The sequence below is a fragment of the Aquarana catesbeiana genome, linkage group LG06 (genome assembly GCF_042186555.1).
Source record: "Aquarana catesbeiana isolate 2022-GZ linkage group LG06, ASM4218655v1, whole genome shotgun sequence".
NCBI lineage: Eukaryota > Metazoa > Chordata > Amphibia > Anura > Ranidae > Aquarana > Aquarana catesbeiana.
The window spans coordinates 232,925,581-232,948,908 of NC_133329.1; the positions used below are offsets into that span (position 1 = coordinate 232,925,581).

General features: G+C 41.8%; 1 protein-coding gene across 1 annotated transcript in view; it reads right to left on the reverse strand.

The window, feature by feature from the left end:
* LUC7L (LUC7 like) overlaps nucleotides 1-23,328 on the reverse strand; it is a 78,323-nt gene that overhangs the window by 39,710 nt on the left and 15,285 nt on the right. Inside the window, exons 2-4 of the mRNA XM_073633052.1 lie at nucleotides 20,945-21,039; nucleotides 14,155-14,253; nucleotides 9,243-9,353 (exon numbers count right to left, since the gene is read on the reverse strand). Of these exons, the coding sequence (XP_073489153.1) occupies nucleotides 9,243-9,353; nucleotides 14,155-14,253; nucleotides 20,945-21,039 (305 nt within the window). The remainder of the gene's footprint in view (nucleotides 1-9,242; nucleotides 9,354-14,154; nucleotides 14,254-20,944; nucleotides 21,040-23,328) is intronic.

Consider the following 23,328-nt stretch of genomic DNA (forward strand, 5'->3'; position numbering starts at 1 on the left):
TCTTTCAGCTGATGATGGGACTTTTTCAACTTTTTTTCTACTAAATTATACTTTTTTTTTTTAACATTGAAGTCAATGGGAGCATGCTTGAAATCCTTAAAATCTTCTTCCGCTCCCAAAAGTTTCAGCTCCTTCATACTTTCACCTAGAGACACCAAACTTTAAAATGTTCACAAAATATTCAGCTATCTGGCTTTATCTGTTTGATATCTTTTACAGTTTTTGTGAAAAAGCTGTTTAGTGGTCATTTCAGGAAATTTTAGCCATTAAACACAGTGTACTGTGTTGGTTTTGTTGCCATGGTTACCAAAGCTTCTGTTATACACAGGGGGGGGGGGAGGTGGCTGGAGCATCTCAGCTCTGATTACAGAGCCCGGGGGAGGGGACAGACACACCATGTACTGATTTATAATAGAGGAATATGATGGGGCAATTCTGATGGGGCAGTTTTGATGGTGGCAATATGACGGGGCAGTTCTGATGGCAAAATGATGGGGGCAGTTTTGATGGCAATATGATGGGGGCAGTTTTGATGGCAATATGATGGGGCAGTTTTAGCAATTCAGCATTCCCACGCATTTTCCCCAGGAAAAGCATTTTCTAGTTCGATTTTATTTTTATTTCTTTATTCCGTACATTTTTTGGCTCTACGTAACTTCTGCATACTTTCAGCTATTAAAACCATTCAACTATTAAAATGTTCGTCTCTTTCAGCTGATGATGGGACTTTTTCAAACTTTTTTTCTACTATTTATACTTTTTAAAATATTAAGCTTTTTAACACTTTTTTTTAACATTGAAGTCAATGGGGAGCATGCTTCAGATCCTTAAAATCTTCTTCCGCTCCCAAAAGTTTCAGCTCCTTCATACTTTCACCTACAGATGCCAAACAAACTTTAAAATGTTCACAAAATATTCAGCTATCTGGCTATATCTTTTCAGTTTGATATCTTGTAGTTTTTGTGAAAAAGCTTTTTGTTTTTTTTTGTTATGGGGTCATTTCAGGAAATTTTAGCCATTAATCAGAGTGTACTGTGTTGCTTTTGTTGCCATGGTTACCAAAGTTTCTGTTATACACAGGGGGTGGAGGTGGCTGGAGCATCTCAGCTCTGATTACAGAGCCCGGGGGAGGGGACAGACACACCATGTACCGATTTATAATAGAGGAATATGATGTGGCAATATGATGGGGGCAGTTTTGATGGGGCCAGTTTTGATGGGGCCAGTTTTGATGGGGCCAGTTTTGATGGGGGCAGTTTTGATGGGGGCAGTTTTGATGGGGGCAGTTTTGATGGGGGCAGTTTTGATGGGGGCAGTTTTGATGGGGGCAGTTTTGATGGGGGCAGTTTTGATGGGGGCAGTTTTGATGGGGGCAGTTTTGATGGGGGCAGTTTTGATGGGGGCAATTCTGATGGGGGCAATTCTGATGGGGCAGTTTTGATGGCAATATAAATGGGGGCAGTTTTGATGGCGGCCGTTTTAGCAATTCAGCTATTCAGCATTCCCACGCATTTTCCCCAGGAAATGCATTTTCTAGTTACATATCACCTCCTTATTGCCCGTCAACAAATTTAGAGCAAGTAGGCTGCTATTCCTGCACAGTAAGACTATGTTCAGACATGTGCCAGTCCTTGCTGCCCCTCTGAAATGTAATCCTCAGTGGGCCACTTTTCTCTCTCTCTATACTTGTGCCGTGGTAGTACAGCTGTAAAAACAGTCACCACCATACACCTACAGCAACTGAAAGAACTAAACAGTAAGCACTAAGCAGTTGTTGGACTGAATGACTATAGCCCATCAATGCCCAGGATCACTAGAGTAGTATTGTTTGCTTTTTACTCAACCTTTTCTTTTTATATTGTGGACAAACTATACGGTTTTATCCATGGCTTGGCTTCACTTCTAATGGCTCATCCATAGCCAGTTTTTATTCAGGCTATTGAGCGCTGTCCTACTTATCTGTTTCTTTGTTGAATCCTCCAAATGTGAATTGCCAGCTGCACTAGCCCTAGGGATTATCAAATTTTTCTCCCCTTCCCACACAGGAAATTCGATCCACAGCTCTTAGTGCTTGGGGCACAGGGTCTTGGAGAAGATCCTTGGCTTGCTGTCACAGGGAGGGGGAGAGCTGCAGATGTTGGAACACCCTGAAAACAGTTGGAATGTGTAGTCTTTAAAGCGGTGATACACCTAGGAGGCATGTAGAGGTTAATGCCCAACTCCAGGATCATTCTAAGTTTGCATTTGCAGATGCACTTCCCAGACTATTAAAATTCTGCCAAATTGAAAATCATAATGGCTTTGTTTTCCTGTAATTTTGGATTTTCAAATCCCACTGACGTCATCACACCCCTCTGAAAATTGCATAGGTCTGTGTGCCAGGAGGGCTTTTCATATTCCAGCATCACAACTATGTAGGGAAACAGCACTACATTTACCATGAGTCTAAGGTCGGTCTGCCCCTACAGCGAGCCAATGGAATTACGTCATTGCTTGATATAACACAGGGGTAGGCAACCTGGAGCCCTCCAGCTGTTGCAGAACTACAAGTCCCATCATGCCTCGGGGAGTAATATTAACTGCCAGCCTTGCATTGCCTCATGGGAAATGTAGTTCTACAACAGCTGGAGGGCCCCAAGTTGCCTACCCTTGCTATAACAGAACGACAGCAGAGAGGTTACCAGACAAGTAGCAGAGAGGGCAGAGGGCATAGCGGCCACCTGTCCAACAAAACAGGTGCAGGTGAATCAGGTCTTCAGATGTGGAGAACAAACATGGATATCTCATGACCATTATGCCCATTAAAGCACTCAACACCACATCTGTTCGAAGTAACAAAAAAAAACCATAGATATTAAAACATTTCTACCCAGAGTTCAGCTTTAAATAGAGCAGTGAGAAGCATAGCAAAATGGTGGTGTACAAAAGATGGTAAAGCTTCCAAGTAGAGCTGAACATACCAGAGATCCTGGCAAGAAATTAAAGCCAAGTATACATGGAGTTTTTTGTCCGTTCAACCAGCAAAAGTAATGCGAATGCAGGGATCTCTCCCCCGCTGTGCTATTGTATTCTGACAGCAGGGAGGGACACCACTTCAGGCTATTTGACCAAGGGGTATACAAGGATTTCTGCATGTAGACTCACATTGCCGGTCGTATAAATAGGCGGCCTTACACCACCCATTCCTAAGTGAGAGAAAGGGTAAAATTCCAGCTAATAAGACACTCACCACAGCCTTAGCAGCTTTATAAAAATCTGCCTTACAAAGCCTTGACCTAGTGGGAATATAAGGCTTCAGAGACACGTGGAAGTGAAATACAATGCCACACCTCAGTGAGGTAAAGATGCCCAGGGAGCAGTTAAAAGCTCAGCTTCATTCTGCCAAGATCCTTCTTTAAAGCCATCATTCATATTCTGTAGGTTAGTAAATTCCTGACCATGGGACTGGAGGATAGTGCCTGCTCTCTCCTTAGCAGAGTGACTAGTCCTCTCACTACCCTGTGTAGCCTGATCTGGGCTAAAGCAGACATCATGTTAACATGTAAGGGAACAGTGGGCGGTGCCAAGATGCTAACATGCCTGACTTTCGATACACGCCCCGCTCTACTCACGTCCACTTTTGTCATGTACTCCGATTTTTACCAAGCCTCATGTCATTACAGCGGGAGCTTCAATTAGTTTAGTAGGTGCTGCAATGCACTGTACAGAAAAGCCATTTAAAAACCTGGGAGGAGGTATTACATAGAATGTGTTATTGGGAACATTGAAGATAGTGGCCAATGCATAATATCCCCCTGGGTGCCCAGGCCCCAATACTGCAATGGCCTGCATATGGTTTGTTTTATTACCTTTCTGCTGCTGCACACATGTCCGGCATATTGCTTTATATTGGCATTGCTCTTTTGTGCCCTGGGGCTTTGAACAAATCTCTAGCACAGCCAACAGACCAATGTAAACACCAGCAGGAACTGCATTTCCTGGATACATTTTAAGTGATAGGTACACATTACTTAAAGAGGCTGAGAGATGAAAGGGGTTTTAAATGTGGAAGGGGTGTAAAGGTATAAGTAGATGGAATTGTGCAGAAGTGTGGAGAGATGGAAATGCTGAAAGGGAGAACTATAAAGTTTGCAGTTGTTAAAGAGTATATTGGGGGGGGGGGGGGTGTATGGGGTTGCATTTACAGAGGATGGATTAGGGACAAAATAGGGTCATTTTGCAAACAATTTTCTATATATGTTTTTCAATTTACATCTGTTTACTTTGCGTTGATGTATTGGAAGACATATACTATTGTCTTTCTTTGCTGCCCAACTCCCTCCCCCTGCTGTGTCGATATTGCGGTGCTGACAATAGGTCAAAATGAATCCTGACACCACCTACAGTGCTGCCCATGTAACACCTACATACAAAATAAACATCCCAATGCATAATAGAATGTGAAGTTCATTGTAGGATGAGGAGAAATTGGGGGGGCGGGGGGGGGGGGGGGGGAGGGGGGGGGGTGTGAATGTGAATGAAATAACAGCACAGGGGATGTCAAAGGCAACCCTGTATTATCATGTTTGGTTTCTGGATTTAAAAAAAAAAAAAAAAAAAGATTGTAGTTGGAATGAAGGTAGTAACAGGTCAGATCGATAGTTTTGTTGATCCTGGAGAACAGCTTTAAAAGAACCCCAACCTGAGAATCCACCGTTACAACTTCAATAGATACAAAAAAGGGGAATAAAAGCTTCCAGCGAAAAAAAAAAAAAAAAAAAAAAAAGAAAAATCCAATACCTCCACTTCTTCTCGGGGTAAGGATGGCATTGTTAGTCACACCAAATATTGTATTGTATTTACTTTTTTCCTGTTCACTTTCTAGAAGCAATATAATTACTAAGAACTATTCATGGTATTCTTTAAAGCATTCCTGCTTTACCGGATCATTATGTTTTTCAAGAGCTTAAAAGTTTTGTGCAACACTATCTTTAGGCTGCTTTCACACTGAGGCACTTTACAGGCTCTAAAGCGCTAAAAAAAGCCCATGCATAGCACCTGCAAAGCGTCTCTCCTCTCACCCCAGTGTGAAAGCCTGAGGACTTTCACACTGGATCGGTGCGCTTGCAGAACGGTAAAAAAAGTCCTGCAAGCAGCATCTTTTCAGCGCTGTAGGAGCGGTGTATACACCACTCCTAAATTGCCCCTGCCCATTAAAATCAATGGGCAGCGCTGCCGAACCGCCACTGCAGCAGCGCTTTGCGGGCGGTTTTAACCCTTTTTCAGACGCTAGCGGGCATATAGCGCCACTAAAACTACAGTAAAACGCCGCTTTACGACTGACACCCCCAAGCCCCAGTGTGAAAGCAGCCTAAGGGTGACAGTTAAAGAAAAAAAAAAAAAAATCTGTAAAAAGGGTTTGAAATTATGTAGAACTTCCTGATGTTCTATTCAAATAAATAGTTTACAAGCAAGAAAAAAAAAAAAACTACAAAGTAACATCCAGCAGCAAACACAGCTGTGGAAATGGTCATAGGACTCTCCTTTTTTACACAACAAAGCAAACCGATCCCCAAACCAGTCACACAAGGACTCTAAAGTGTTGCAACTTTGGTGAAAATGCTCTAAGTATTATTATTATTATACCGGATTTATATAGCGCCAACAGTTTGCGCAGCACTTTACAACAACATGGGGGCAGACAGTAGTGTTACAATACAATACAGGAGGAAACAGAGGGCCTGCTCGTTAGAGCTTATGATCTAGGGAGGAAGAGTCAAGTGAAACAAAAAAAAGGTAATAACTGTGGGGGGTAGGCTGATTTGTTTGTTAGGTGTGGGTAGGATAGGCTGCTCTGAAGAGGAGGGTTTTTAGGGATAGTCTAAAAGCTAATAGAGTAGGAGATAATCAGTCAAATTGGGGTAAGGAGTTACATAGGATTAGAGAGAAACAACAGCAAGGGGGAGGGGAAGTGGGACTTTATATGAAACTGCGCCGGGTAGAGGTCGCACGTTTCCATCCCTGTCACACAATTGGCTTCATATAAAGTCCCACCTCCTCCTCCTTACCCACTGGCTTTTGCTTGCGGGTTTTTTAGATAGGATTAGAGAGGTTCTGGAAAAGTCCTGGAGGCGAGCATGGGAGGAGGGGATGAGGGAGCTAGAGAGCAGGAGGTCTTGGGAGGAATGAAGAGAGCGATTAGGTTGGTATTTTGAGACTAGGCTAGTGATATAGCTGGGGGCTAAGTTATGAATGGCTTTGCAAGTAGTTGTTAGTATTTTGAATTTAATTCATTGGGTGAGTGGTAGTCAGTGAAGGGATTGACAGAGAGGAGTAGCAGACACAAAGTGATTGGTAAGGTGGATGAGTCTGGCAGCAGCAATCATGATAGACTGAAGGTTAATAGACTATGTAGAGGTAAGCCAATGAGAAGGGAGTGGCGGTAGTTGAGGCGAGAGATGACGAGGGAGTGAATTAAGAGCTTTGTTGTGTCATTGGTTAGGAGGTGTATTTTGGATATGTTGCGGAGGTTGAGGAGGCAAGATTTGGACAGCGATTGGATGTGGGGCTTAAAAGGAGAGTTCACAGTCCAGGACCACACCTAGGACCTTGGCATGCGGGGGATGGGCTTATAGTTGTGCCATCGATTTTGACAGAGATCAGGGGGAAGGGGCACTTGGGGGGAGGAAAAATTCTAAGTTCAGTTTTGGATAGATTGAGTTTGAGGAAGTGGTGTGACATCTAGACTGATATATCTGTTAGTAAATTAGTGATATATGAGGAGACGGGAGTGAGCAGAGGGGTAGAGAAATAGATTTTGGTGTCGTTCGGTGTATAAGCACGAGTCCTCGGGGTGCTCTAAAGATATGGATCCATTAACCTATGAACTTTTGTTTATCCAATAAATGGGGTTTGTTCACACTATGGATTATTGCAGAGGCAGCTGAAAACAATGCATTCTAAGGCCCCTTTCACACTGGGGCGTCGGCGGTAAAACAGCACTATTTTTAGCACCGCTTTACCGTTGTTTTAGCGGCGGTATTCGGCCGCTAGCGGGGGTGGTTTTACCCCCCTGTTAACGGCCGAGAAAGGGTTAAAACCACCGCAAAGCACTGCTGCAGCAGTGCTTTGCCAGCGGTATAGCCGCGCTGCCACCATTGATTTCAATGGGCAGGAGCGGTGTATATACCGCTCCAAAGATGCTGCTAGCATGACTTTTTTTTACTGTCCTGCCAGCGCACCGCTCCAGTGTGAAATCCCTCCGGGCTTTTACATTGGAGACACAGCAGCAGCTCTTTCAGGGTGCTTTGCAGGCGCTATTTTTAGCGCTGTAGCGCCTGCAAAGCGCCCCATTGTGAAAGGGGTCTTTGGTTTATAAAGCTCTGTGCTCCACTTATACCTGTCACTTGCTCTCCACCTTAACCATTCATAGTCTTTTTACAGCATACAACGCATTCTATTAATGGACAATATGGGGGGGGTATGGGCGGGCTCGTCTGCAAATCGAATGTGATGCTCTCCAACTCCTCTATTCACAGAATGCCTTGTAGTTTGTGAAAAGAATACATGACAAATAAATGGCTGAGGTGTAGAGCAAGAAACTTGCTATGAGAACTGTATTAAAGATTTGACTAAGTTTGGTGCTCACAGTAAATTGCTGGATTCACAATTGCAAGTTCAATTACATGCAGCAGCAGTCAAGGGACAATAAGTGGAGATATTTTAGTTTAAGTGGAACTTGCTCTACAGCAAAAAGTAAGCTTATATAAAATTTGCACCCCTTACCATCCCAAATGCTGCGAGACCATATTAAGGGCCAGCAATACAAAATGTATAAGATCACTTCATCTCACAAATGTGAGCAGCCCTCTACCTGGTCTACCACCCTTACCTTAATACATACTGTACGCAAAAGGCAGATCAGATGCAATCTGATGGAGCTTCAGAAGTTAGCAGGGGCTTTCCCCCCCCACAAATGGCAACTTGCACTCATTGGTTCAGCTGAACAGAGGACTATAAAAGCTAAAGTACTGAGTGATTCCCAAAGAAACTCCAGAAAACATTCCAGAACAGACAATCCCATAAGAGTAATTTAGCAAGGCCAGCTTCAGGAATCACAGGACAGTCTATTTAATCAGATCTGTGATCTACTTCTATGTGTGCCAGGTCATGCCGAGGACTTGCAGGGAAGTGAAAGACCAAGTAGTAAATTTTTTTTTACTGTATCTGAAACCTCTTTCTAAAACAAACTTTTTGACTTTTTAAGCTGTGAAGAGATAGGAAACTAGCTTATCCCAAACTATTTAAATGCCAAGGTCCCCCTTTTGTAGCAGTTTACACGTTACATCTGTATTTAGGGCGTAATGTGTAACGTGCTCCAGCACTTATCCTTAGCTTGTGTACACTAATTAGGGAGTCGCTAACATGAACAGGTGTGTAGACAGTTCAGACTTTAAAGCGGAACTTTACCCATAACAAACTTGATAAAAAACAAAAAAACAAAAACAAAAAAAAAAAAAAAAAAAAAAAAAAAAAACACGTTCTTTAGTAAGGAACATGCATTACACAATTATGCTACCAAAATTTGAGTGCACTATACATTTCCTTCAGTATTGCTCCATTTTCTTATGTTGGAGACTACCATTTTGCTGAAGCCCAGATACCCTGAACAGCAGTAAATCATAAAAGCAGAACTAAACCCACTGATTTAACAGTTCTAAAAAACAGTTACAATTCAGAAATGTCAGGATTGCTGTCACATTTGCTTGTGTTCTCAGCCAAACTGTGAAACCATCAAATGGCTGGTGTCAGAATGGATCACATGTGCACAACCATGGTAGCTACAGATCAAACAAAAGTAGCTTCTGTGGCTGTAAATAGGGTTTAATTCTGCTTTAAGGCTGTCAGCAGATCAGCCTCTACAAATCTGGCAGTGCCTAAAGATGGAGAGCAGGGTGAGACAGAGTATTACTGGATTTTAAACAGTATAGACACTTATTTTAAATGTTTTACATAGCTATAACTGCAAAAAGTGGCCAGCCTGAAGTGATCTAGCAGGACTTCATTTTCTGACTAAAGTTCTGATTTAAGAATTCATTGGCTGCATTTTTGTCCCGTGTCGTGGCTTGGTAGCCAATGAAACTAGCACCTTAACTGGCATTTTATTAATGCTGCCAACATCATTCACAATAAATTGGATCTCCACTGCCACGCTATCACAAGAATAAATATGCTCTGCACACCAGAGTGGCTAATCTAAATACCTTTACAGCAACTTCTGCACTTATTTCTTCCTGTGTTTCAGCAAGTCGTTTCTTCGCAAGTTCAGTTCTCCTGTCACACTCCGCAATAAATGACTCCAAATGATCCATAGCCTAAAAAAGAACAAAAACCTCTTCATAAGTGCTCTTTGCACCTAAACTGCTCACCTAATGTAACCGTTACAATATCAGAAAAACAACCACCCATGCTATGGCATAACTTATTATTAATGGCTACAGATAGCTCTCCACAGTCATGCACAAATTTGTCTTCCTATGATTTACAAAATCAGTTATGATGATGCAATGGTGTGGACAAGCATATACACAGCATGGCTTCCACTGAAACCTAACGATCTCAAAAGCAGGATGGGCATAGACATATTTTAAGCTGCATCTCAGCAGCTCTCAGGTTTAGAAAGGGAGACATTATTTAGGTCAGATTTTAAATTCTAAAGCAACTTAACATAAAAAAAAAATAAAAATAATAAAACTTTTTTTTGTTTACACTGAAGTTATTAATACAAAACATCCAAAAAGATTAAAGCATTTTAGCCGATTTCAACTATATGGGTAACATTTTGTAGCCAGCAGAAAACAAACATTCACTTGAGGCAAATCCATATTTTTTATGCTATGGCACTTTTTACTGCTCAGTGTACTAGGATTCATGCTCACTAATCACCTGGGTTTAGGGTTACCGTTCTCTTCCTGGCAGTCAATGGCACATTTTCATACTATGATCTTCAGACTGCATGGTTTGTCTTAGTAGAAAACGTTTTTTACCCCTACCATCTCTAGAATTAGTGACAGTCAAAATTCCAGATAGTGACTGCAATCCTCTGATAGATAAAACAGTAATAGCTGTAAGGGAAGTGTACTTACATACAGGCTGCTTTTACTCACATAATAGTGCACATGTATACTGGCCATATGAATGTCCTTTTGCATTTGCAGCATCTGTTAACTGTTCACTAATGACACAGAAGTCATAAAATAATCAGTATAAAGTATTGTGTATTAAACTGACACTGCAATATATAGTCATTAAAATAGTGGGCATTATTACAAAAGTAAAACTACATTTTTCAAAAGAATTACATTCCAAATGTAAAATTATGATAGATCATTCACCGAAAACCACAAAAACCACAAGTACTCCAGCATAATGCTGACTGACATCAGCTTTTTCTGCAAATCACAAGTTTGGTAAAGCTGTGGTGGTCAGCAAGCAGAAGCAGTTATGTGTAAATGTTACATGTGCAGGTTATTTATTGCCTTTCACAGAGAACACAGATCTACTCTTGAAAACATGTCAATCTAGTTTTTCCCTCAGGAGGTTGGAGTCTTTATGTTTAGGCATTAGCCAGGACCAACGTGTACTTCCAGAAGGAAGATGGTGGCCAAATGATGACAACACACGTCTCACACATCAGTCCCCTACTGCTTCCTCACCTGGTGAGCTGCTAAAAAAGTTACAATGTTACAACCGTTGTGTGTATGCGCACCTAGGTTCACACGGATTCCTGTGCGTTTCCCGCATCACAATCGCACTGTTCATGCAAACCGCTACAGGTGTCAATGTTAAGTTAATGGCACCCCAAAGACTGTTTGCAAAACGCAGTGCAATTGGCATAATCAGATCACACGATTTCAGTGCGGCAAAAAAGCTGCATGCACCTTTTGTGTGCGGGTCAGTTTGAGCCATAAAAAAATGAATGGGCTCAAATTGCACTGCAAAGAATCGCATGTTATTTGAACAGGATTGCGGTGCGATTCCTGTCCAAATGACATGTGGTTCGCCACATCGTACCAGTATGAACCTAGGCTAAGAGATTAATAACTGCTTCCTGTTGCCTACCATAAAACCACTCACACTTTTCTAAAGCTAAGCACAATCATTTAGCTCTGCTATATCATGAAAAGTGTTAATGCCAGCCAAACCTTTTAAAAAAAAAAAGAGAAGTATGGGGTTCCCCCACCCATTTATACTTACCTAGGTAGGTGCAGCATCTGTCCTCTGGTGCTTCTGCACTGAGAACCGAGCGATCGAACACCGCCGATGGCTTGGTTCTCACAAATCCCTGAGCAGAGAGCTGCTGACCGTCAATCAGCAGCTCTCCTCTCTGCTCCTTCACGTTCACTAGAGCGTTGAGCAGCCGTCTCAGGCTCCCAGAGGCTCACTGAGAGGCTGAGACGGCATCAGTCCAGGCACCTGGTGCATCCAGACTTTGTTGTGATGATTCCTGTGACGTCAGCAGAGAGCGGACTTCAGACCGATCTCTGCTGAAAAAACGGGTCACAGGAGTGGAAAACAAGTTGCACTCCTGTGACCCAGAGGAGAAGCCAAGCCAAACGAGCTCAGGCCGGACTTCCCTTTAAATATGCATTTAAAGCAGAGTGCCACTCAAAAGTGAAAGCTCCGCTTGTTTGCTTCCTCCCGCCCTCCGGTACTACACTTGGAACCTTCCGGGGGGAGGTGAACAGGTACCGGTTTTTGATAGGTACCTGACCCCACGTCTGGGAGACCTAGCTGCAAGGTCCCCCGGAAGTTCAGCCCCCCCACCTCCTTTCTCCACCACGCCAGTAAGAAAGCACAGCGTGCTTCATGCATCTGCAGTAGGGAACCGGCCGTGAAGCCAAAAGTTTCCCTTACCACAAATGGCAGCATCAGCTCCCGTGAGCCAATCGCAAAATCGCATGGGGTGCTGACATCGCGGGATCCCTGGACAGGTAAGTGTCCTAATATTAAAAAAGTCAGCTGCTAAAGTATTTGTAGCGGCTGACTTTTTTTTTTTTTTTTAAAGTGAGGGACAAAATCTAAAATGGGAATGTAACAAGAGCAAAGAAAGCCGACATAGGTTCTAGCCTTCCCCATCTCTGTAAAAATGTATTGATGTGTCCGTGTTGGAGTTTTCCCCTTACTTATCTTGACGACATTGTCACCAGGACAAGTAATGAAAGGTGATCTCCGTAACAGTCATGGAAAGCAGTAAAACTTGATTGATGTCCTTTTCTTTCCCCACTTTTTCAAAAAAGGAGTTTTTGGTTGGAGATACTAGTTTGGGGGACAAACACTTTCAATTACCCTGCACCCCCAACCACAGTCCTGTATTAATCTGGAAAAAAAAAAAAAAATCAGTCCAGTAACTAGAGAGATTCTAGAAGAGTTTCTGCTGTAACCATGCCATTTTCCCCAATTTGACTTATTCAGTATTGATTCAAAGTAAAGAAGTAAAGCAATAAAGTGTCAACTAGAAAAATACAATTAGGCCTTGTGCACACGGACATAATAAATTACTGATGTTTATGCTCAGGATCTTGTTGGTGTGTAAACGTGCATATGTGTATACATGCGTAAAATTCTTCATCCTCCTCTTCTAGTTGCCAGTGTTGCAATAAACATGTATACATGCCATATACACACACATATGCGCATAAATTACTGCACTCAAACTTAAAAATGTTATTCTACGGTTCTGTGTTCACTGCATTACTACTGATCTTTATACAGCTGGATGCACTTTCCCCCACAATGCACTGGTCTTCAGATCAGGCTTTTTTTTACCTTCGTGTGCAAGAGGCCTTAAGTACAAATGTGAGACCCGAGGCATGGAAATACCCCAGAATAATGTGCTCTAGTCACTAATAGCCAATACAATTCAAGACATTGAGAAACTAGATTTTGTTTATTCAAAAGAAATCCTGCTATATATATGGTATGATTGAAGAGCACCTTTATTAACTTTTTTCAACTAGTAAATGATTTGGGTTATATCTGCCTTAAATCACCTCTGCCCCCCAAGCCCTTAAAATAAATATGGCGCATTTACTTGTTCACTGGCTAGTAAGCAGCAAAGACTTGCCACTTAGATGCACATGCAAGTCATGAATATTCATCCAGTACACATTTGTTTGCAATAGCACTATATGGGGCCCACATCATCTTATTACAGGTATATCAGACAGTTACAGGTATCTGATTAGCTATTGTGTGTAAGCTTATAAAACATAATGACTTAAACATAACATCATGAACAAAAAATAGAAATAGAAAAGGGGGGGGGGGGGGGGGGAATTACACAAGTGCACAAACTTATACGTTGACATATTTCTGTCAGTTCTGAGAGATTTTGTCAGCTAGTTTTTTTAACCAAGCATATATGGCAACTGCATAGCAAATTAGGATAGCCAAGAATAATGTCTTTCACATGCAAAGAATAACAGGGAACTTATGCTTTAGATTTTTATTGTATATGCGAGTGTGACCAGAGCAATTAATCTTAATTTTAACGTTTTCAAATGATCATTTAACATTCATTTCTATGTAATTATAATAAGCTCACATGGACACATTAAAACGCATGCCAGGTTTCCCACTCATTGCAGCACAGCGATGGTGCTTTACTGTTCATCGCTCTATGACACTCTGTATGCTCAGACTGAAATACTCTCCACATGGCCATAACTAATTTTATGATAGCTGGCCAAAGGTTGGGGAATCTACAAATAAACTCCAAATATCAGGAAATTTTGAACAATGTTGGAGGCAAACAATACAATTTCATAGAAACAAAAAAACAAAACATAAAAAAACAAACAAATGTACTCCCTAAAAATATACTGAGATTGTAAATGTAGAAAAAAGGGGTTGATTTACTAATTGAGTAGAGGTTGTTGACATAGCAAAATGAATGTTTACCTGAAATACACAATCATGGAAGAGGGACACCTTGAATTTTGTTGGTATACTGGTTGATTGAGTAAAAGCAGCTATGCCTTAATTACTAAGCTTGGTGAATATTCACTTTGCAATGTGAGCACTGTATTCCTTTAGTAAATAAGCCCCACACTATCCAGTGAAAGGTCAGGCATTGGTGCAATAAGATACAAAATAAGAGGAAAAAAAACTCACATCAAGCTCAAAAAACAGATCTTTCTCCTTGCTTGCAATCTCATAATCCGCTCGCAATGCCAAATCGTGAATCTTGGTGCACTCACCCAAATCCATCCTCTGTTTAAAAAAAATAAATAAAAATTATTACACACAAATGCATTATAAACATTTAAAGCAAGCCAAACAAAAAAAAAAATCTATTTGAGAAACACATCCCATAGGTTTCTTCTAAAAGAAAAATTACAGCGTCAGCAGACAGAAGAGTAGTATATTTTAGCAACTAAAATAGGGTTATGAACACAGAGTAGAGCTGCACGATTCTGGATAAAATGAGAATCATGTTTTTTTATTTGCTTAGAATAAAGATCATGATATGTTTGAAAGACTGCTGCGCAAATACAGTGTGACATAAAATATTGCAATGCCGTGATTTTATTCTCCAGGATCTTGGCTAAAAACAATAATATATATATATAGGCCTGGTCTTTAAGTGGTTAAACTTCTCTCATTTGCAGACAGAAGTTGATCTCTGATCTAAAAGAACCAAAATGATAGAATGTTTCTTATCATCTCAGCACTGAGCAATGTTGTGTTAAACAAGCTCAAACGCAAAGTAGAATCTTTCTTGGAATCCACTGAGGGACACAAGTAGACTAAACCTCCGGGTTATGCTATCACCTACAGAAGGCTTGGACACCGGCAAACAAAAAATTTCTATAGGCAATTCCACCATAACAGCAACTAAGAAACCTTATCAGGAGTAAATGGGACTTTAAAGCGGTTGTAAACCCTCATGTTTTTTCACCTTAATGCATCCTATGCACACTATTTATATCCACGGGGAGAAAGGAAACTTTTTATTGGGGTTGCACCGATACTGGTGCCAATACTTAGCATTTGCACAAGTATTGGTACCCGTGCAAATGCACTGATACCTGAAATTGATGCTTTTAGGCTTAGTTCTTTTAGCGGGATTCCCCCACTGACAGCTGAAGTGTATAAAAAAAAAAAGCCGACAATTATCGGTCAAGGAGCGGGGCTGCTGAGTCCTTAATCTATGATTTATTCAGCTGTCAGTGGGGGTCCCCTGTGGACAGCTTAAGTGTTAAAGAAGTCTGGCAATTGGAGATGTCAAAAAAATAAATAAAATGAATGCTTAACATTGCTTAGCTGCTCAAACACCAAGACAAAAAGAAACATGGTTTCTTTTTGAATCTTTGTTTCGTCATCTACAGATCAAAGATGAACCTCAATCTGCAGATGAAGTCAGTTTAAAGCAACCGGTCAAGATAAAAAATTAAATTGTGTTTATTAAAGGTTTGTTTTAACCCCTTATTAACCCTTAATTTACTCCAATTAGAATTAGAACACAGGAAGGAGGACTTTCCGCAACGCTACGGCTGAATTTCCGAGCCTCCAAGCCAGGGACAACATTTTGTATTGTAGGGGTCTGGTGGAAAACCAGGCAAATTAAACTGCCACAAAGGGGGCTACCTCGAGACTCAGAACTTTCATGCAGAAGCTGACAACCCTTTAGTGTCACTTTAAAGTTATACTAAAATCTTTTTCTTTTCTATTAAAGTAAAACACGTTACATGTTCTATAAAAATTACAAAAATGTTGTAGCTGCGGTTTGGTTCCACCCCTCCCCCCCGATTGGCTGAGTTTGACCGTAGCGGGAGCCAATGGTGTTGCTCCTGTCTCAGCCAATCAGGAGGGAGAGTCCCGGATGGCCGAGGCATTCGTGCACATCGCTAAATAGAGATGGCACTCAGGTAAGCATTAGGGGGCTGCTGCACACAAAAGGCTTATTATCTTAATACATAGAATGCATTAAGAAAAAAAAAAAAAAAAAATTCTGGCTTTACAATCACTTTAAGGAGGCCCAACTAAAAAGATACTTCTCGATAAATAGATGTGCTGTGCTATTCATACCAATGTACACTGGAGATCAAGATTGGGGTACAATTTAAGAACACATGATTTTTTCCAGAAATAATTTCATTTTCATTGTGCAACATTTGATGGATTTTTTTTATGTGGCTATATAATGCTAATAGAAGTGTTTTTTCAAAATAACCAAGGCACTTCAACAAAAAATATTTTGTAGAAAACGCAATGATCAAAATTAGAGAACAGCAATGGCTGTAGCACGGAGAAAATTACAACTAAAACTTCTGAAGGTTACAACAATCAATTAGTAGGAAGTGTACAGGCCCTTGCTTTGAATGGCTTCAGGACATCTGCGGCCACAGGACATCACTAGTCTCTCGCACTGCTTTGGTGTGATTTTGTTCCACTCTTCTTCAAATCTTCTTCACAGTTCGGTGACTGTAGTGGGTTTCTTGGCCATAACTTTGTTGCCAAGGATTTTCCAGAGGCTTTCTATTGGGTTTAGATCAGGACTCATTATTTTTCAATTTTCTCAGCTTCAAGAAACTGCTTTACCCATTTTGCTGTGCGACAGGGGGCATGAAAATTGCTGGATGATTGGGTGATGAATGCAGGGAAGGAACCGCATGTTGTCGAAGGTTCTGATAAACATTTGCATTCACTCTGCCATGTAGATGTATAAGAGGCCAAACTCCTGCAGAAATCACCCCCCAAACTATGATGCTTTCCCCTCTCATTGACTTCTTTACAAACTTTGGGTTCAGTCTTTCCCCAGTTTGATGGCGAACATAAGGTTTTCCATTGGACCCAAATAAATTAAACTTGCTTTCATCACTAAAGTAAACTTTGGACCAGTTCTCTGTCCACACAACATGCTCCTCAGCAAAAGTTAGTCTAGCCTTTTGATTCTTTTTGCTAATGAGAGATTAGGTCATTGCAGAGTGGGCTTTCAGTCCAAATTCTCTTAAATGGCGAGTTACTGTATGATGAGACAGATGTTTACTCGCTTCAGCGCTGAAACTGGCAAGCAATCACAGCTGCAGCATTGAACCGATTGCCCATTGAGATTTTACATATTATCCTGTCCTCTTGCATTTGTCTTTCGTGGACGGCCAGGCTTTTTGGGGGACTTTCATGAGTTTGACATTTTAAAGATGCAATATTCTAGAAATCACAGATTTGGAACGACAAACTTCTCTTGCTATGGCTGAAAGGGTCATCCCTTTGGCCTTCATCTGGACAACCTGCTGCCAGAGAGTTTCAGTCACTTTAGAACGGCTCACCATCAAGTCTCGGCGAAAACTGGAAAATTTAGACTGCCAGTTAAATAGGGTTTATCAGATAATTAACCGCTTCCCAACCAATGGACGCAGTTATACTGCGGCAGGTTGGCTCCCCTGCGCAAACTGTTGTAGCTATATGTCGGCTCGCAGGCCCGGGATAGCAAGCACGCCCCGCTGCACAGCGGGGGTGCCGATGCACGTGGCTGATGGTCGCGATGACCGCCGGCCACAAGCGATCGTAAGCAGGAGAGACAGAACAGGGACGAGTGTATGTAAACACACACTTCCCTGTTCTGAGAGGAGTGACAGATCGTGTGTTCCTATTAGCTAGGAACTATGATCGGTCACTTCCTCCAGTCAGTCCCCTCCCCCTTCAGTTAGGATCACCTCCCAGGGAACACAGTTAACCCCTCGAGCGCCCCCTAGTGTTAACCCCTTCCCTGCCAGTGACATTTTTAAAGTAATCAATGCAATTTTATAGCATTGTCCGATGTGTCCGCTATAATGTCGCAGTCACGAAAAAAAAAAAAAAAACATTTTCGCAGATTGCCACCATTACTAAAAAAAAAAAAAAAAAATAAATAAATAAATATATATAATAAAAATGCTATAAATCTATCCCCTATTTTGTAGACGCTATAACTTTTGCTCAAACCAATCAATATACACTTATTGCGATTTTTTTGGGGATATTTATTATAGCAAAAAGTAAAAAATAATGTGTGTTTTTTTCAAAATTGTCACACTGTTTTTGTTTACAGCGCAAAAAATAAAAACCGCAGGAGGCGATCAAATACCACCAAAAGAAAGCTCTATTTGTGGGAAAAAAAGGACATCAATTTTGTTTGAGAACAAAGTTGCACGACCGCGCAATTGACGCAGTGCCGAATCGCAAAAAGTGCTCTGGTGAGGAAGGGGGTAAATTCTTCTAGGGCTGAAGTGGTTAAAGAAATTAGCACAAGGTGCCAGATTAACACCAATAACCAGGAGGTATCTGAGTGCTCTCCAACTTTGATCAATGTTTTTTCAAATCTCATTGAAGTTTATTCTGTGCTTCAAAATATATGCAACTCATAAAATATGCTTAACAAAACTCTTTTACTCCTCTTTGGATCATTTCAAATAGGACTAAGCAGTGACCTTATAATTTAGGAAATTGTAGGGTCTCTAATTTTGATATCCAGTGTAGATACAACAAAGTATTATTAATAAAATGAATCAATCCAAAATTATAAGTGCTCTCCAAGAGAATGACACCAGTGCTCACACTTCTTACCTGACGGAGAGATCTCAAAACAGAAACCAATTGCACTTTGCTGTGATACAGCCACAATATCCCCAATGGAAATTCAGGTTTGATATTGCTCCAGACAGATGGAAAGACCACACCTATCCCAGACAGAACTAGCAGTTGCTGGGGAGGTAAATCACTGCGGTTTACTCTCTGGCAGCTGTCTATTCAGTGTGAATGGACCCTTAAGCCTAGTACACACTTCCCTGCTGGGTTGAAAAAAAAAAAAAAAACTGTACAGCTCAGGTTGGAGTTGCTGTACTAACAATTCAATGTTAGCTGAGCGGGAGCCGGTCAGCAGACCTTTTTTCTGGCCATGAGCCTTTGACAGAAGCTAGCCGAATGGCGGGCTTCTGCCAGACCGGCTGGAGTATACATGGCCTGAATGTCAGGTTTCTATTGAAACGGCTGACATTCGGCCCATGTATAAGCCAGCCCTTCTGACAGAAGCCGGCAGACATTCAGCACGTGTGTACTAGGCTTTACATTATTCTAAAGCAGTGGTTTTCAACCTGGGGGTCGAATGATGATTTGCCAGGAGTCACCGAATCCTGGGCTGTTCCTAAAGCCTGCACCGCTCTCCTTGCCTTATCGCGGCCGCCCACCTGGGGCTGTCCCTGGAGCCTGTTGTCACCCAGCTGGGCTGTTCATGGAACCTGCGGCCGCCCACTCAGTTTCTTCGCAGCCGCCTGTTCAGTTCACGGTATGGGTGGGGGGCAGAGACTAGAGGTCAGCTGACTGGTGAGGAATATGAAGTGGGAGGAGCTGGAGAAGGCCCTATTTCCAGATTTTGGCATAGGTGTCACTGCTACGAGACACCACAAAGCTGGAGACAGTGTGAAGCCAGAGATATAGTGAGTAACACTACCTGTGATTAGAGTTGCCATTAAAAGTCCCCACTACAGTTCTCAGATCAGCAGATGACCTTGATCAAGAGCACCTAAGTTGGTTGATCAGAACTCCCCGCCAGCATTGCCAGCACTCATCCCAACTCCCCGCCACCACTCATCCCAACTCCCCGCCACCACTCATCCCAACTCCCCGCCAGCACTGCCACCACTCATCCCAACTCCCCGCCAGCACTGCCACCACTCATCCCAACTCCCCGCCAGCACTGCCACCACTCATCCCAACTCCCCGCCAGCACTGCCACCACTCATCCCAACTCCCCGCCAGCACTGCCACCACTCATCCCAACATGCCAAAAATAGAGAATACATGGAAGGGAGAGGAAAAGAGGGGGAGGAACAAAGAAAAAGAGAATAAGAGAACACAGCTAGAGAGAGGGATGGGGGAAAACAACAAGAAATTAGGATAGAGTGAGATAAAAGGGAAAGAAAGGAGAACAAAGAGCGGTACATCTTAAAATGTACCAGAAGGGGTTTTAATAGTGTACAAGTGGAAGGGACTCAGTGAGCGCTAAATGTCCGTGGATTAGGCGGTGCAAATGACTTGTCTTGCCTTGGATGCTGACAACCCACGCTACGAAAATAATTTTACTGTTAGGGGCAGGGCCGGACTTTCCATTGGGCTTAAGCCCATGGGCCCCGGCCAATAGGGGGCCCCGCCTGCTTCGAAAGCAGACGAGATACACAGGACATCCGGCTCTGTATCTCGGTGGTGCCATTTTTAAACTGAAAGGCTGCAATGACAAGGCAGCAATGACACTGGAGCAAGGCTACACTGACAAGGCTGAAGATGGACACTGATAAGGCTGCATTGATGAGCATTTAAATGTAAGTTTTTTTTTCCTTAAACTTCCCTCCTAAGAGTTTTTTTCCTTAAAATTCCCTCCTAAACTTGGGGTGCGTGTTATACGCCGATAAATACAGTAATTATTTTATTTTTATTGCTTTTATTAACCGTGGACCCAGGACGAATACCAGTACAGTATCCCCCACTTATACGCTTATATATTATCTACTTTTGTGAGTTGTCTTGTCCAATTAAACAGAAGTTCTTTAATACTGCACTGAGTCTGGCGCACCTTGTCCTTTTCTATTTCTGTTTTATAGAGCAGTGCATATGTATAGAAGGGTAGGGCCCGAAAAAGTGACTCAAGCCCAGGGGCCCCCACCACCCTAAGTCCTGCCCTGGTTAGGGGTCCCCACAACTTGGGACATTTTATCAAGGGGTCACAGCACTAGAGGGTTGAGAACCACTGTTCTAAAGTACCATTTATTAATGTGATGTCCAATCACCATATGAAATCCTGTTATGTTTTACATACTTCACTGCAATTTTCAGAAACTGGTAGACCAAGAAATATTTTGAAAAACAAAACTGTCAAGATTCATAATCTCAAAAATTGAATACAGTTCATTGAAAACTTGTTAATTACCGTTCCTGCAAGAATGTCATGAGGACAACAATCCAGAAGATGACTTTTGCAGACACGATCGTCTGTAAATTTTACACGCTGACGAGTCTCATCACCTATAAAACATTAGAAAGGTTTTCATTAGAACCGTTGTACCAGGAATATATTCAGAACAGTGCAAGTATAGTAATGGCAAGAACATAGAAAGCACATATTACAGACATATTTGCATGTGCACATTAATGTATACCCTTACAATGAACTTCTCTAATGTCTGTTAAGTATACCACTGAAATTGTTTGTTAAAGATGGATAGGTGAAGAGCACCAAGGGGAAAAAAAAACCACATCAGCTAAAAAAATTCCAATATAAGAACTACAAGAAGGAAGGGCTTATGCACGATTAGGGCTGTCCCAACCATGACTCTACCTGCCTGGAGTTTGCATGTTCTCCCTGTGCCTGCGTGGGTTTCCTCCGGGTACTCCGGTTTCCTCCCACACTCCAAAGACATGCTGGTAGGTTAATTAGATCCTGTCTAAATTGTCCCTAGTATGTATGAATGTGAGTTAGGGACCTTAGATTGTAAGCTCCTTGAGGGTAGGGACTGATGTGAATGTACAATGTATATGTAAAGCGCTGCGTAAATTGACGGCGCTATATAAGTAACTGAAATAAATAAATAAATTGCCAAGATCAGTGTATATCTGACAGGTACGGCCAGGTGTTTCCATTTAGCTGACAGTAACCCTGTACAACTCTATGACCAGCTGACCCCATTACATAGTAGGTGAGGTTGAAAAAAGACACAAGTCTAAACTATGTGTGTAATTATATATAACCCTGTATGTTGTGGTCATTCAGTTGCTTATCTAATAGTTAAAAAAAAAAAAAAAAAAAAATTCAATGCTCCCCGCTGAGACCACCGCCTGTGGAAGGGAATTCTACTCCTTGCAGCTCTTACAGTAAAGAACCCTCTACATAGTTTAAGGTTAAATCTTTTTTCTTCTAATTTTAATGAGTGGCCATGTGTCTTGTTAAACCCCCTTCCGCAAAAAAGTTTTATCCTGCATTGTGGGGTCACCAGTACGGTATTTATAAATTGAAATCATATCCCCTCTCAAGCGTCTCTTCTCCAGAGACAATAAGTTCAGTGCTCGCAACCTTTCTTCAAAAAGAATACCCTCCAGACCCTATTAGCTTTGTTGCCCTTCTTTGTACTCGTTCCATTTCCAGTACATCCTTCCTGAGGACTTGTGCCCATAACTGGACAGCATACTCTAGGTGCGGCCGGACCAGAGTCTTGTAGAGCGGGAGAATTATCGTTTTATCTCTGGAGTTGATCCCCTTTTTAATGCATGCCAATATTCTGTTTGCTTTGTTAGCAGCAGCTTGGCATTGCATGTCATTGTTGAGCCTATCTACTACTAGGATCCCCAGGTCCTTTGCCATCCTAGATTTTCCCAGAGGTTCTCCCCCAGTGTATAGATTGAATTCATATTTTTGCCACCCAAATGCATTATTTTACATTTCTACATTAATCCTCATTTACCATGTAGTTGCCCACCCCATTAATTTGTTCAGATCTTTTTGCAAGGTTTCCACATCCTGCGGAGAAGTTATTGCCCTGCTTAGCTTGGCATATAATCCCTATAGTCCATATAGTCCCTTATCATCCCCACCAAGAGTTTGCATACTATTGATGTTAGGCTAACTGGTCTATAATTCCCAGAGATGTATTTTGGGCCCTTTTTAAATATTGGTGCTACATTGGCTTTTCTCCAATCAGCTGGTACCAGTCCAGTCAGTAAAAATTAGGAACAATGCTTTGGCAATTACTTGACTGAGTTCCCCAAGTACCCTCGGATGCAAGCCATCTGGTTCCGGTGATTAATGTTAAGTTTCCCCAAGTCTAATTTTAATTCTGTCCTCTGTTTAACCATAGAGGTGCTTCCTCTAATGTGTCATGAGGATAAACACTGCAGTTTTGGTTACTGAAGCCCCCCCCCCCCCCCCCCGATTCCCTCGTGAAGACTGAGGAGAATAAATTCAATACCTTCGCCATCTCCCCATCCTTTGTAACCAGATGTCCTTCCTCATTCTTTATGGGACCAATATGGTCTGTCCTCCTTTTTTACTGTTTACTTAATGAATTTTTGGGGATTTTTTTTTTTTGCTCTCCTCTGCTATGCGTCTTTCATGTTCTATCTTAACCGCCCTAATTGCACCCTTACATTTCTAAGTGTGAGGGTGCAATTATTTACATGTCATTGTATATGGATTGATTACCTGCATTCAGGGACACATCTGTGCTCACAAAAACACACACACACTTTAGATTTAGTTATTTTAGGGTTGAAAAGTCACTTAGGCTTCACACTGTCTTACAACAGGGGTCACCAAACTAC